We start from the raw sequence: 14,502 nt of genomic DNA, 5'->3' as shown, positions 1-14,502 counted from the left end.
TACCATGTGCCCTAATTTTGCTCACTAATCTCCTATGTGGGACCTTATCAAAGGCTTTCTGAAAGTCCAGCAGCAATAGTCTATTTGCCAAACGTTTAACAGGTCTTTTAATAAAGAAGAGACGTGGAAGGACTCTGTGGTTAGGCTGCATTGGTAAATTTATTGTGAAACAAATCCACATCTGACCATAATTGGAAAATAGCCACAGTAAATCTTTCAAGATGTGAGACTTGTTACTGGAGAGCCCGCCTGTAAATTTCATGACGACTAACTGCTTGTTTTGTATTGCGTTTAACCTAATTCCTGATCAATGGTTTACGCCCGAAATGTCGATTCTCCTACTCCTCAGCTGCTGCTTGATCTGCTGGTGCTTTTCCAGCTCCTAACTCTCAACACTGCATTTAGCCAGAAAAGATTCTTGAAATCAGGACTTAATTCATTTGTGTCTTTTAAGTCTGTCAAGCCAAAACCAACTAGGTAGCATTGCCTGTTTTGACTGATGAATGACAAATCTACAAAACCTGAAGTTATGTTTGCAATAGCAGGCATGAGCTGAAAATGTGTTGCTGGAAAAGCGCAGCAGGTCAGGCAGCATCCAAGGAACAGGAGAATCAACGTTTCGGGCATAAGCCCTTCTTCAGGAATGAGGCTTAAAATTAGCCTCATTCCTGAAGAAGTCTCCAGCATCTGCAGTCCTCACTTTCTCCTATAGCAGGCATGCCCTCCTATGGAGCTGAGTAAACGGAATTGAATGAGATCCTTTTACCTTATCACCAAATATAATTGCAATTTGTGGTGTTTCTTAAATGTGTCCTGTTTATTTAATAGACTTCAAAACTTGAGGGCTCCAAATCTGTGTAACTTTGCAAGAAAGGTCTGTATTCTGGATTGTAATCCAGTTTTAGTATTATTAGGAGGTGTGGTAAAGAATCATGCAGTTGAGAGTCAAGAAGTTATAAATTACATGTTGCGTATTCATATCTGCTGTGTTGATCTGCTAACAACTTAGGCTTTACTTTGTTATGTTTACAAACTGGATTTATCAATCTGCATGTTGTGATGGTTGTTGTTTAATTGTCCAAAGTCTGGGAGAAGGTGAGAAGATTATATTTCATTCTGTGCACAGTTAACTAGCACAGTGATAGCAAAGGAGTTGCGTTTAATCCTGGTCTGTATTGCATAATTAAGATTTGTATGTAGAAGGACAGAATTGGACTTGATATCAGCGCTGAGCACAGCTGAAATTTCTGAGGTACCTTGAAAACCAAATAGAACAGTCAGTCCAGACATTGTACGAAGATATGCTTCAAATGTAATTTTATCATTACTTATATTTTACTGATAGGCAATGGCCTTTTGTATACCTTTGGAGATGGACGGCATGGCAAGCTGGGACTTGGAGAAGAGAATTTTACTAATCAATTTAAACCTACACTTTGCTCTAGATTTTTGAAGTTCATGGTCCAATCAGTAAGTATTTAACGCAATATCCTATATCCTCACAAGGATTCTATTAAATGTTAACTTAATTGTGCAAAATGCCAAATCCTGTCGATATGAATTAGGAGAGTTTTGAACTTTCAAACTTTAACTGATTATGGGGAGAGCAATTTTCCCTCTGCAAAAGTGAGGTAAAGTTTGACTACAGGACTGTCATTAATGGTGTGATCAATTTGACCTGATCACATAATTATATTGGACAACTATATATTGATTGAAATATGGGTTTTTGATTTTCCTGCTGCTACGACACCGAGTAAACCACTCTGAGAATTTAAACCAGCAACATAGAAAAGATTCGCCTCGTGCTGTAATCTGTTAAAATTTGAGAGGCAAAGAACCATCCAAAAGTCACTACATAAAGTAAAAATTAACAACTTTAATTTTTTTACGTTTAACAGAGAATAATTAACTTACAACTATTTATACTCCTTTCTCTAAACCTATCTTTTACCTTTCTCTCTATAATACTGGTCCGATAAAAATCCCGATTAAGATTTGCAAAAACATATTCATGTTTCAAAACCAGGCAACTTAGCCAAGTGGCCTCTGTAGATTTTCATCTGTCTTTTCTTCTTCTTAGGGATTCTGCTTCACAGGTCTTTGATAGATAAAGGTACCTTTTAAGAGAGCAGTTCTGTGGGCAGTCTGTATTGTTCTGTTTTTGTTGGTGCTCTTTGCCTCTCTGGGAAACTGTTCAAAATGTCTAATATTTATACCCCAAACATTGGATTGTTTCATTGGTCTTAATGTTGTCAAAATACTAAATTCAACTTGATTGGAATTTGTTATCTTGGGATATAATTTAAACTGATTGGCCGAATTTGAATTTGTTTTTGTATCCAGGCAACACAGCTCTTAGCTAGTTTTTAACCAAATGTTATATTGTTACCTTGTTTGGAACACTCCGCTAGCCACATGTTTCCATTAAGCCACTTAAACGAATCGTATTCATTCATTCATACCGGGTTAACTCTACTCATCACTCTTTGTTTACTATATCATGTCTCCATCCATTCATTCATTCATAACTCTACTTATTGCACTTGGTTTACTGCGGCACGTTTTGATTCATTCATTCAGACCAGTACTAAGTCTACCAGTACTTATCGCACTTTGTTCCCCATTTATCCAGAAGTTAATATTGTTAAAAAGTTAGCCATTTTAATTGTGCCTTATATCTGAATAAAAGTGAGATATATTAGATATGGAATAATAATTTTTTGACAAATTTGTTAATGTTGCTGATGTTCATAACATACGAGAGTAAGTGGGAGTGAAACGGAAGAATCTGGTGGGAGAAGATTCAGAAATTAACTTGAATTGACTGTTTTTGTATTTAGTTTCATTATAAAAGCCTTATTTTCCTTTATTTTTGTTTATCATTGACAAGGCCAACATTTGTTGCTCACCCCTTGAACTGAAGGGCTTGCTAGACCAATTCAGAGTAAACCACATTGCTGTTTACTTGAGTCATATTTAGGCCAGACTGGGTAAGGAAGACAGATTTCCTTCCTTGAAATAAACAGTGCATGGATCATTATCACTGACAAGTGGCAAAAGTTTCACTTTATTCCAGAGACTGACTTCCATATTTAGTAATTTAATTTAAATTCCCTCAGCTGCCAAGGTGGAAGTTGAACTCCTATCCCCAGATTCTGGATTAGTGGTGCTGGAAAAGCACAGCAGTTCAGGCAGCATCTGAGGAGCAGTAAAGTCGACTGCCCTTCATCAGGAATACAGGGAGCATAATGATTAAAAATGTCCATAAACTAACATTTATTTTTTTCAATTTACTATTTTATCTTTTACCTTCATCCCATCTATACATTCAATCTTTATTTTGCTGTCTGTAAAATGATTAAAAAGTAAATTATAATGGGCACATTTTGCTTCCTGGTTTGTAATCTGAGAATTCCAGGTGTTTGGCTGCTTAGCTGCTCAATTCCATCACTTGCTGCATGGCAAATATCCTCTATAGCTAGCACAAGAATGAAATGAATGTTAACAAAATGTAAAAATCCTACTACAGAGGCTGCCATACGTTTGTGGGCACCTTCCTTTGGGATCAGCAGCAATGCTGATTATTTCACTGTTGACTTCGAAATTTGGCCATGGTTAAGTCTGATCAGTGTAGAGCTATTTAAAGGGTCCTGCTTCTATCAACAGAGTGTTTTGAATTTTGCTTTCCTTGTGTTTGAAAAGTTCTTCCAAGATTTTATGGAAGCTTTTTTTGGACCCTGGGCACCACCTTTATTAACTCATTTAAAAGAAGAATCAATGGATTCTCATAAAGTAACAACAAATGGTAGGAAATATACTTCGTACCCATTTATTCCTTTCCAATCATGCTTAGACCAAGGCACACTTCCCTGGAATTGTCAGGTGAGACCAGTGCAGGAGAAGATATGACTTTTCAGGAAGTCAGGGAAAAATATTATTTTTATTGCTGCAGCTTGATTTCCAGGGGAAAATTGCCTATCAATATAAATGCCATTGTTGCTCTCAACTTTGATAGAATTGTTTCCTTTATAGTCACTGATTTAAGTACTGGCACTGTTTTCCTTGATATCTTTTGTAGGTTGCGTGTGGAGGATGTCACATGCTTGTGCTTGCTACACCCAGGCCAAAAGGTTCAGAAAATGTTATGATTCAAGATGATGACATAAATGACAATTACTTAACTGATTTTTATTCTATGACACTGGGCAATTCGAGTGTGCCAAGTACATTACATCGATCATTATCAGCACGTGTTAGACGTCGAGAGCGGGTATGTGCATGCATTGTCCTATAATATATAATCTCCAGTTTATTTCTGTTAATTAAGAATTCTAGAAGAAGGTGCTGTCAATACAAGCTTGCGAACAAAATATTTGGAATAGAGATCAATGGAATCTTTTTCTATTCAGAGTTGTAATGCTTCAGGATTAGAGTTTAAGGCAGCTTCTGTGTTCACATTCATGATTGTGCTAGATAGGTGAATGAGGGAGAAGAGGATGATGGAATATGGAATAATGGCTAAGTGTGTTTAGGACTCTCAGAAATTAAATGGTGAACACTGTTGGTTAGAGTGAATTGCTTGTTCAGATGTTAATATTTCTACGTCCTTGCTTTTGATTTGGCTGTTTTAGTTTCTTATCAATTTATACTTTTGAGTCAGGTCACAATCTGAATCTAGATTTCATGTAGTTCTTTTAAAATTGTTTGGCCATTAAAGGAGTGCAGAGCTGAAAATGTGTTGCTGGAAAAGCGCAGCAGGTCAGGCAGCATCCAGGGAACAGGAGAATCGACGTTTCGGGCATAAGCCCTTCTTCAGGAAAGGCTTATGCCCGAAACGTCGATTCTCCTGTTCCCTGGATGCTGCCTGACCTGCTGCGCTTTTCCAGCAACACATTTTCAGCTCTGATCTCCAGCATCTGCAGACCTCACTTTCTCATTAAAGGAGTGCAGGATGGTAGAGAACATTGCCTGTTGAACCTTGTCTTATATTGCCTTCTGTGTCTTCTATGATTATGAGGTGTCTCAGCTAATAGCTTGAATTCATGAAACTTAACCCATTGAGTGTTGTTTTAATGTTAAGATAGAAAGTTAAATTTGATAATAGTAGTTCTATGCTTTATTATTAAGTGAAATAAAGGGAATTACCTGGTAATTAATTGTTGATTGGGTGGGAAGAACACCACCACTTTTTAATTCCTGATTTTGGTGAAGATATATAAGATTTAATATATAAAAGTTTGTTTTCAGGAATTGTCTCCAGATAAGTTTGGCCAGTTGGTACACACACTACCTCCAATTGGAGCTGGTCTCCTTAATTCTTCTCTGCCCATTAGTGGTCAGATAATTCCTGGAATGAAAGTTGCTGAAGAAAACTTCATTGCCTCAAAACCAGTCAATGATGCTCAAATCGATGAAGAATCATCATCTGCCAACATAGGTAATCTACTATATTGCAGCAACTCATAAATCATGCACTTACAGGATTAAAAGAAAATTTAGGAATCACATTCCAAAGTTCCATTTGCTTAGATTGTGAAATAGTGTAATCCCACAGCAATAACAATAAAGCAGTTTTTTAAAACTTGTGACTGCATTTAATATTTAAACAAAATATATGTTAAAACCAGATGTATGCATTTTGTTTTTAAGTTTTGAAGTGCAAATTCAAAGCTAACAAATTCCTTTGTAGGTCTGTGTGACAGTCTGATCCATTTACAACATTTAGTAATCAAAGTAAAGATACTTATGTAGGCATTAAAAGCTAACTAAGCTGAATTTAAAAACATGGCATGTGTTTTAAAAGCTGGATTTGGTGGTTCTCCCAACAACTGATTTCACCAATGAGCGACTGATCCATAGAAACAATTGATTGTAGCAGGCTGGTAGAGATGATGAGACTTCCATACGAATTTGGCAACTTGGGTCAGGCACTACTCTGCCATCCAAACATTTAAATCTTAAGATAACATGGAATATTTTTCTTGTCTCTCGTCCACCCAAAACTATTATGTTGTATTATGTGTTTGAGCCTTCATAAAACAAAACTGATTTGGCAGCAGATTAAATTAAATCACGTGGAGATTAAGCTGTCTCAGAACAGAAGGCTGTGTTTGTATATGTACTATAATGCTAATATTCCAAATTAAATGAAAATTTTTGACAAGTCTGGAACATTTTAAGGCATATAGCTTTTCAGGAAATAGAGGCAGAATGTGAAGAAAATTATATCTCTTTATGATTTTAAATCTAGACCATACCAAATTATAAAAGTTTCAAATATCAAATTAATGTAACGTGACAGACTCCTCTCTATTTTGGTGCTGCAGTATTGGTAAGGTATGTTAGTGAGAAAGTTATTTCCAAATAACCAATACACTGCAACATTACACTTGCAAGTTAGTTCTACATTTGTGTACACATGGAATATATCGATATACTGACTTTGATTTAATTCATTATTGATACTAAATATTAATCTTTTTTTTTAAGTTTCCGGGATCAAGGAGATCAAAAGTGTTGAAAAAAGTTCTGCTGATGAACAATCTGAAGATGAAAATGAAAAAGGCCTTGGTGACACCAGTGATTTGTTGAACATGGTAAGGTCATTCCAGGATATTGTAATGTTAGGGTGGTAATGATTAATATATGATTTATGTATTTTAATATACCAAAGTATGAGATGGTTCATTTTGGTTACAAAACTAAGGAAGCTAAGAGTCAAAAGGTTGAGTCACGAAACAAAATGATCTAGGAATAAAGATAAATTTGCTCAATGAAGTTCATAAAGTACTGGTGCTCATTTCTAGAGGAATAAGAGTATAAAACAGGGATGTAATGTTAAATTTAGAAAGCACCATCATTAGCTCACTATTGGACTATTGTGTGCAGTTCTGATCCCCATATTAGAGAGAGAGCCTTGAAGGGCTGGAGAAAGTGATTAAAATCGTCTTATTGGAATTTAGAAGCTGAACTGCACAAGCATAATTGAATAGATTGGGGATGTTTTATTTCTGGTGAAGTGGACACTTGATAGATGTTTCTTTGAATTATGACGAAGTTTGCCAGTGTGGGTGTGAAGGACCAGTTTCCACTTGTGGATGAGTCTAGAACAAAAGAATATGAATATAATTCAATCTCTAACAGATGAAATACTTTATTTAAGAAGACTTTCTTTACAGAGAGTGATGATATTGTGAAACTTGCTATCACATGAAGACAGTTAAAGCAGATGGCATTGAAAGATTTAGGCAAAGGCTTCATGTCTGCACAACAAACAATATAGAAGGATATGAAGAAGCAATTATAGTAGGAGCAGGTTCATATGGAGTGGACTGGTTAAACAGAATGGGAGAAAGTGAGGACTGCAGATGCTGGAGATCAGAGCTGAAAATGTGTTGCTGGAAAAGCGCAGCAGGTCAGGCAGCATCCAAGGAGCAGGGGAATCAACATTTCGGGCATGAGCCCTTCTTCCAGCTGCACTTTTCCAGCAACATATTTTCAGCTCTGGTTAAACAGAATGCCCTGTTCCAGGGCTAAAGATTCTGCGTGATTTGTGAATGGTCTGGAATGGTTTCACGTATGAATACTTGTTCAACAACACACATTTTTGTATAGTTTGCATTTCTACCAGATCAATGCATAGTAACAAAAATCTTGATTAAATCTTGATGGGCGGCACGGTGGCACAGTGGTTAGCACTGCTGCCTCACAGCGCCAGAGACCCAGGTTCAATTCCCGCCTCAGGCGACTAACTGTGTGGAGTTTGTACGTTCTCCCCGTGTCTGTGTGGGTTTCCTCCGGGTGCTCTGGTTTCCTCCCACAGTCCAAAGATGTGCAGGTCAGGTGAATTGGCCATGCTAAATTGCCCGTAGTGTTAGGTAAGGGGTAAATGTAGGGGTATGGGTGGGTTGCGCTTCGGCGGGGCGGTGTGGACTAGTCGGGCCGAAGGGCCTGTAAGTAATCTAATCTTAAATTTGGTGTTTCTCCCAATAACACTGATTTCACCAGTGAGCAACTGATCAGTAGAAACTAGGATAATTAAACTAATTGATTGTAGCAGGCTGGTAGAGATGATGAAACCAATGTAGCAACTTGGGTCAGGCACTACAGGACATCTTGCTCTCATCATCTGAGGGGAAAAAAAAAAGAGGGGAAGGAAAACTCACCAGGGAAAAACAATTTAGAGACAATTTTGCATTTAATTCCTTAAAGTTTTACTCTTCAAATCTTTGTAAGCATTGATAAATGACTTGCTATAAGACTACTTGACTTTGTTTCTGCCTCAGATCATCTGTGACTGAAAGCTTCATCCATGTTTTAGTTACCTCTTTCAATTTAATTGATTATTTCAACATTCTATATTCTACCTTCTATAAACTTCAGGTTATGCAAAATTATGCCCCGTCTTGCTCCAACTCCTGTTCACCAATCGCCCTTGTGTCCACTTAGCTGCATTGTTCCCCAGTTAAGCAATGCCTCAGTTTTTAACTTCACTTATTTGTTTTCAAATATCTGTATGGTCTTATATCTCTTATCATTGTAATCTTCTCCAGCCTAACAGTTATCTGATATCAGTGCTCATGTTTCTGGCCTTTTAAGAATTCCAACCACTCCACCATTGGATTGCAGTCCTGCATTCAACTGCTGTCCTAACTCTCAAACTCCACCTCCACCTCTATAGCTCTCTTTCCTTCTTTAAATCTCTAGCCAAGTTTTTGGTCATTCGCTTAATGTCTATTTCTGCAACTTGGTGTCAAATTTGGCTTTACATCCCCCCTTGGAAAATTTTATTATGTTTAAAGGTAATATGTAAATACTAGTTGTTGTAGTTTGTTGTTTGAAATTTGGGTGATACTTATGAATTTCCTCAGAATATTTATTGCCTAGGACAAGATTAAAAGTTCACAGTGCAGAAAGGATTCATGAAAATAGTTCTGTTGGTTAAGATCTTGAATGCAGTGCCTGAGGATATGATGAAGGCAGATACAATAGAGGTAGTAAAGAGGGAACTGCAAGAAAGCTGCAGAGTTTGCTGCAGTAGATGGACATGCAAATTTTCTTATTTATCTCATGGATCCACATAGGAGCTCATCATCTTTGATGTGTCTGAGAAGCTGAATTTCAGCAATTTAGATTGTCAAGTAAAGAAATCACGAAGTATATAGGGCAGTCACCTATACGTTGTGTTAAAAGCTGCCATTGGGTAGAGAGTTGGAATGTGTACATTTAGAGACATTTAGAGATTCATACAATACTCATCAGCCAGTGTCTGCAGAATAATTATGGCCTGCTGTGTAAAATGCATACTGCTGTTCAACAGAAAGGAATGAAGATGCAGGAGGATGACAACAGGACTTGTCATTTGATATGGAAGAGCATAGTGAGGTGGACAAAGAGGGCTATAGCACTTAGTATACAAAGCATGCTATCTGTGGTCCAAGATGCAAAGGGTTCAGCATTTCATGTGGGGGCCTTACTGTGTCCAGTCTTATGTGACTACATATGCCCTAAGAATTCTGTATTCTTTATTCCATTCCTTTACAATCCTCCATCTAGTCCACTTGCAAACACTGAAGTAACATCTTCACACAAAAAGTAATGGTAAGATAAACTCAACTTTCCTTAAACTGCTAAATCAGACTCAACCCACCACCTGTGTTGTTCTTTTCCACCTTATATGGCTGCAGTTTCTCTTCCACTTTACTTGTTGCCATGGCACACTCTTCATCTTCACTTTAAGTCTAAGTAATACAGATTTAAGCATCTAACTTGATCCTATAAATCAACTGGGGACTGTTCTTTATTGCTAAATTTGCTCATTATTAAAAGACAATTCATAAGGTTTGAAAGCAGTTTAGAACTAGCAAGTTATGACCAAGAAACCAATAAAGTGAAAGGGAATATAAATGCAAGCTAATGAGAAACAAATACAGATTCTAACAACTTCTTTAGGTGTTAAAGGAAAAGTCAAGCTATGACCCATTCCAGGTGGAGACAGGAGAATTTATCATGGAGAAGAGGGAAATAGCAGAGAACCCCCTAACGGTTCCTTCACCTTAAGGTCCCTAATCAAGTCTGCCTCATTATACATCACAAAATCCAGAATTGCCTGTTTCATGATAGGCTGTACCACAAACTGTTTCTAAAGATCATCTCGCAGACATTCCACAAATTTCTTTCCATGAGATCTGTAAGCAGCCTGATTTTCCAAGTTCACCTTCATACTGAGTCCACCATGATTCTTACATGCCTTTTCTATCTCCTGCTTTATTTTCTTCTTCACATCCTGACTACTGCTAGGATGCCTGTACATAGCTGCAAACCTTTTCCTTTGAGGTTCCTCAACATTACCCAGACAGATCTACGCTTTCCACCTCTACATCACTTGCTATCGATTTAATTTGATTTATTACTAACGAGGCAAGCCCATCTTCTCTGCCCAGCTACCCGTCCTTTTGACAGCACACGTATCCTTGGATCTGGATTTCAAATCCCACAATAGTGATTACTAGTATCAGTATAGTATAGTAGCATATCATTACTAGACAGTTGTGAAAATAAATATTGTGCTTTATTACTTATCTCAGTACAATGGGATCTTGATTAGTCGGGCTAATGGGCCGAGGACTGACGGATGGAATTTAATTTCGATAAATGTGAGGTTCTGTATTTTGGAAAGGCAAATCAGGACAGGACTTGTACACTTAATGTTTAGGCCCTGACGGGTGTTGCTGAACAAAGACACCTTGCAGTGCAGGTGCATAGTTCCTTGAAATTGGCCATAGGCAGATAAGATAGTGAAGATGGCATTTTGTATGCTTGCCTTTATTGGTCAGTGCATTGACTATAGAGTTGAGAGGTCATGTTGTGGCTGAACAGAACGTTGGTTAGGCCACTATTGAAATACTCTGTGCAATTTTGGTTTTCCTGCTATAAGAAGGACGTTATGAAACTTGAAAGGGTTCAGAACAGATTTACTTTTCTGATGTTGCCGGGGTTTGAGGTATAGGAAGGAGTTGAATAGACTGGGGCTATTTTCCCTGGAGCACCAGAGGTTGAGAGGTGACTTTATAGAGGCTTCTAAAATCATGAATGTCAGGGATAGGGTATATAGACAAGGTCTTTTCCCCGGAGTGGGGGAGTCCAAAACAGGAGAGTATAGTTTATGGTGAGAGTAGAAAGCTTTAAAAGGAATCTAAGGGGCAATGTCTTCATGCAGAGGGTGGTTCAAATATGGAATAAACTGCCAGAGGAAGTGGTGGAGGCTGGTACAATTACAACATTTAAAAGTCATCTGGATGGGTACATGAATAGGAAGGGTTTAGAGGGGTATGGACAAAATGCTGGCAAATGGAACTAGATTTATTTAGCTACCTGGTCAGCATGGACAAGTTGTTCAGAAGCGTCTGTTTCTGTGCTGTATATCTCTATGACTGTATGACTATATTAACATCCTTGAAGGAAGTCTGCAGCTATACCTGATCAAGCTTAGGTGGGTGAATCTTAACTATCCTCTAAAATAATATTAACACTCAACTGTATCCAATCACTACAATCTCTTCAGAGGGATGGTGTGGCCAAACGGCCTGTTTCCACAGTGTAGCGATACAATGATTCTATAAATGCTGGCCTTACTGTGGTGCCCATTCTGTTGAATTAAAAAAGACCAGCAATGATTCAGCCTCTTACAAGGCTACAGATGCTGTGATAGTGTGGGTGCAGTTTCCTTTCGCGTGGTCATAGGTTCACTGTTTGTATGGGCAAGTTTGCATGGAACCTGTACGATATCCTTGACATTAAAAAAATCCAACAAAACAACATAATTAATAGGAACTTCTGAATGTTCCAGATTGCTATGTAGAACTAATTTTTAGACGCTTAATTTTAATATGTCTGTGATTACATAAGTTCTGAATATCTATTTTGTTGATGGTCATAATTTTGTATTGATGATCTGATTATGCTGAAGTACATGTAAATTTATTGTACAATATTTGCTTTTCAGACACATACAGTGATGGTGAATCCTCATGATCAGACTCTGACCTTATCACCACTTCACAAGGAACGGGTAAGAACGATGTGGATTTTCCTGATCTAAACTTGGAAATCAGTTATTAATAGATAACTTTGATTAAATGTCTATTTAAATTATTTCATCATAAAGCAATTATTGAATAGAAAAACCACTCCTCCAAGGGTGAAACCACTGTGTGGAGTTTAGTTCTTCACACAGTTTAGAACAAAGCAATTAAAAATGCTATTCTTTTAGAGGTTTATATTCACAGGTTTTAAATAATGTAATACTGCAAATGCCTTTTTAAATCGCTAAATACTATGTATAGATTCAGTGTTCATCACTCTTGATGTACACAGTAATATGATGCTTTTGTGGAAAATTCTCTGACTCATCTGAAGAAACAACTTCATTTTTTTTGCCTTTACTACCTTTTTCAGAATATTGAGAAAAGTATGTTAGTATTGTCTCAAATTAGTGCAGAGAAGTACTTTTTTGTTCTGACAGAGTATGATTAGTATTTTTGATGCCTTCATGAGGCTTTTGAATTATATTATTGTTGATTATCATGTTTAGCACAATTTGAGATCATTTATGCAGTTCAATTGACAACCACATATCTTAACTTAATCTGTCAGCTTCCTTTTTTTTATTTAATCCATTCCATATGTAATTTTGTGTTTTCTCTGTTTTCATGCTAATTCTTCTGTTTATTATTTACTATTCATAAGCTGTGTGGGGATTAAGTTTGCCTCTATTTATTTTAAAATGTACTTCTTAGTAATTTTCTTTTCTCCTTTCCATTCATTGCTTTTCATCTGGAGTAGAAGAAAGTTGAAAATTCTGGTAAGGGTGGACAAAGAAAGACTGATCATAATATTAAGCTCCAGGTTAAAAAGCCTACAAAGGTTCCACTGCAGGCTCAGTCTCCAAGATTAAGTTTGCACACAAGTATGCTTGAAGAAGTGGGAGATGAAAACCTTACCATATGTACAAGTAAAACTGTAAGAAAGGAGGGAAAAACAGCCAAAGAAAATATTGTAGCTAAATTGAACCTATCAGCCACAGAAAGACATTCCCAAGGTACATATGACAGTGGGATAATGAATGAAAAACAAAGTACAGTGGACATTAATGTAGCACAAGCCAAAGGTGTACTTGTTAAACCAAAGTCCATAAACTATTCTGGCATGGCTGGGATCGACAAAATATCGAGCAAGACTTTTGAAGCGACCTTTGAATTGTCTCACGGTGATACAACCCCCAAAACTGAAATACCTCTTAAAACAATTAACAGAAAAACCAAACCAACTACAATTTTGTCCACAAAGCAATCTGATGAAAACATTCCAAAACATAGAGAAGGAGCAGCAGGAAAGGGAGTATTTATGTTCAACAGGAAAGCCAAAGAAGGAAATAAGAATAATGTCAACAAGCATAGAAATAGTAGTGCAGACAATAACATTAAAAAAACAAATAGAAATAGTCCTAAAGGTAATAAATCAATGAAACATCATCCATGTAATTATTTTGTAGAAAAGAAGGGAAAGGGACAAATAAAAAGCAAGTTTATACATTATGAAAAGCAGGTACAAGATGATTTAGAGGGAATTTTAAATGAAGAAATGGGAGAAGAAAATATGTTACAAAAACAAATTCTGAAATTAGGCAATAAAGTAATGAATAGGGCTATTGCAGTGGATGCATTATTAGAGGAAAGTACAAATACAGAGGGAGGAAAGCAAATTGAGGAAAATGAAGACAATGAAGCTGCTGGAGATGATGATATAAACTTCAGTAAGAGACATTCCATAACAGATGATATGAGTGCTGAATGCAATTGGGACCAAACTGAAGAGAGTACAACTACCGATAAAATTATAAATGTTGAGCGAAGTCAAGAAGCAGAAGACATTGTTCAACATAAAACTAAAAGAAACAGAATTAACCAAGAAGTTGAAAGTAGGAGAACAGGAGGTGATGAAGATGGGGATAATGAAGGTGCATTTGAAAGTGAGAGAAGAAAAGCTGGAATCAACGCAGAAGTAATAGAGAAACAAGCAGACTGTGTTGAGGAAGGTAATAGTAGAGAAAATGGTACTGCAGAAAGTGAGGATAAGAAATATGGAGACTATGAAAGTGATAATAGTGATGAAGAAGATGAGAACAATGAAGAGGAAGATTGGAGTGATGATGAAGATCACATCAGAGAAGATGATGAGACTGAGGAAAATGAAGATGAGGAATGTGAGAGAGGAGAAGATGAAAAGGAAGGTGAAAGTTATAATGAGGAAGAGTGTAGTGATAAGGAAGAGGAAAGTGAGGATGAGAAAGAGAAAGCTGAGAGCAATGAGGAAGATAAATCTGAGCAAGATGAAGTTGAGGAAGATGAGGATGAAGAAGAGGAAGGTGAGGGCAGTGATGTTGAGGGCGAGGAGGATGAGGGCAGTGATGTTGAGGGCGAGGAGGATGACGGCAGTGAT

General features: G+C 37.1%; 1 protein-coding gene across 2 annotated transcripts in view; it reads left to right on the top strand.

The window, feature by feature from the left end:
* Positions 1–14,502, top strand: part of rpgra (retinitis pigmentosa GTPase regulator a) — a 94,703-nt gene that overhangs the window by 35,889 nt on the left and 44,312 nt on the right. For both annotated transcript variants that reach the window (XM_043700829.1, XM_043700830.1), the window contains exons 9-13: positions 1,346–1,470; positions 4,082–4,273; positions 5,251–5,440; positions 6,493–6,599; positions 12,008–12,073. In XM_043700829.1, coding sequence (XP_043556764.1) covers positions 1,346–1,470; positions 4,082–4,273; positions 5,251–5,440; positions 6,493–6,599; positions 12,008–12,073 — 680 coding nt within the window. The remainder of the gene's footprint in view (positions 1–1,345; positions 1,471–4,081; positions 4,274–5,250; positions 5,441–6,492; positions 6,600–12,007; positions 12,074–14,502) is intronic.

The sequence above is a fragment of the Chiloscyllium plagiosum genome, chromosome 12, assembly GCF_004010195.1.
Source record: "Chiloscyllium plagiosum isolate BGI_BamShark_2017 chromosome 12, ASM401019v2, whole genome shotgun sequence".
NCBI classification, from domain to species: Eukaryota; Metazoa; Chordata; class Chondrichthyes; order Orectolobiformes; family Hemiscylliidae; genus Chiloscyllium; species Chiloscyllium plagiosum.
This window is presented reverse-complemented; position numbering and strand designations above follow the sequence as displayed.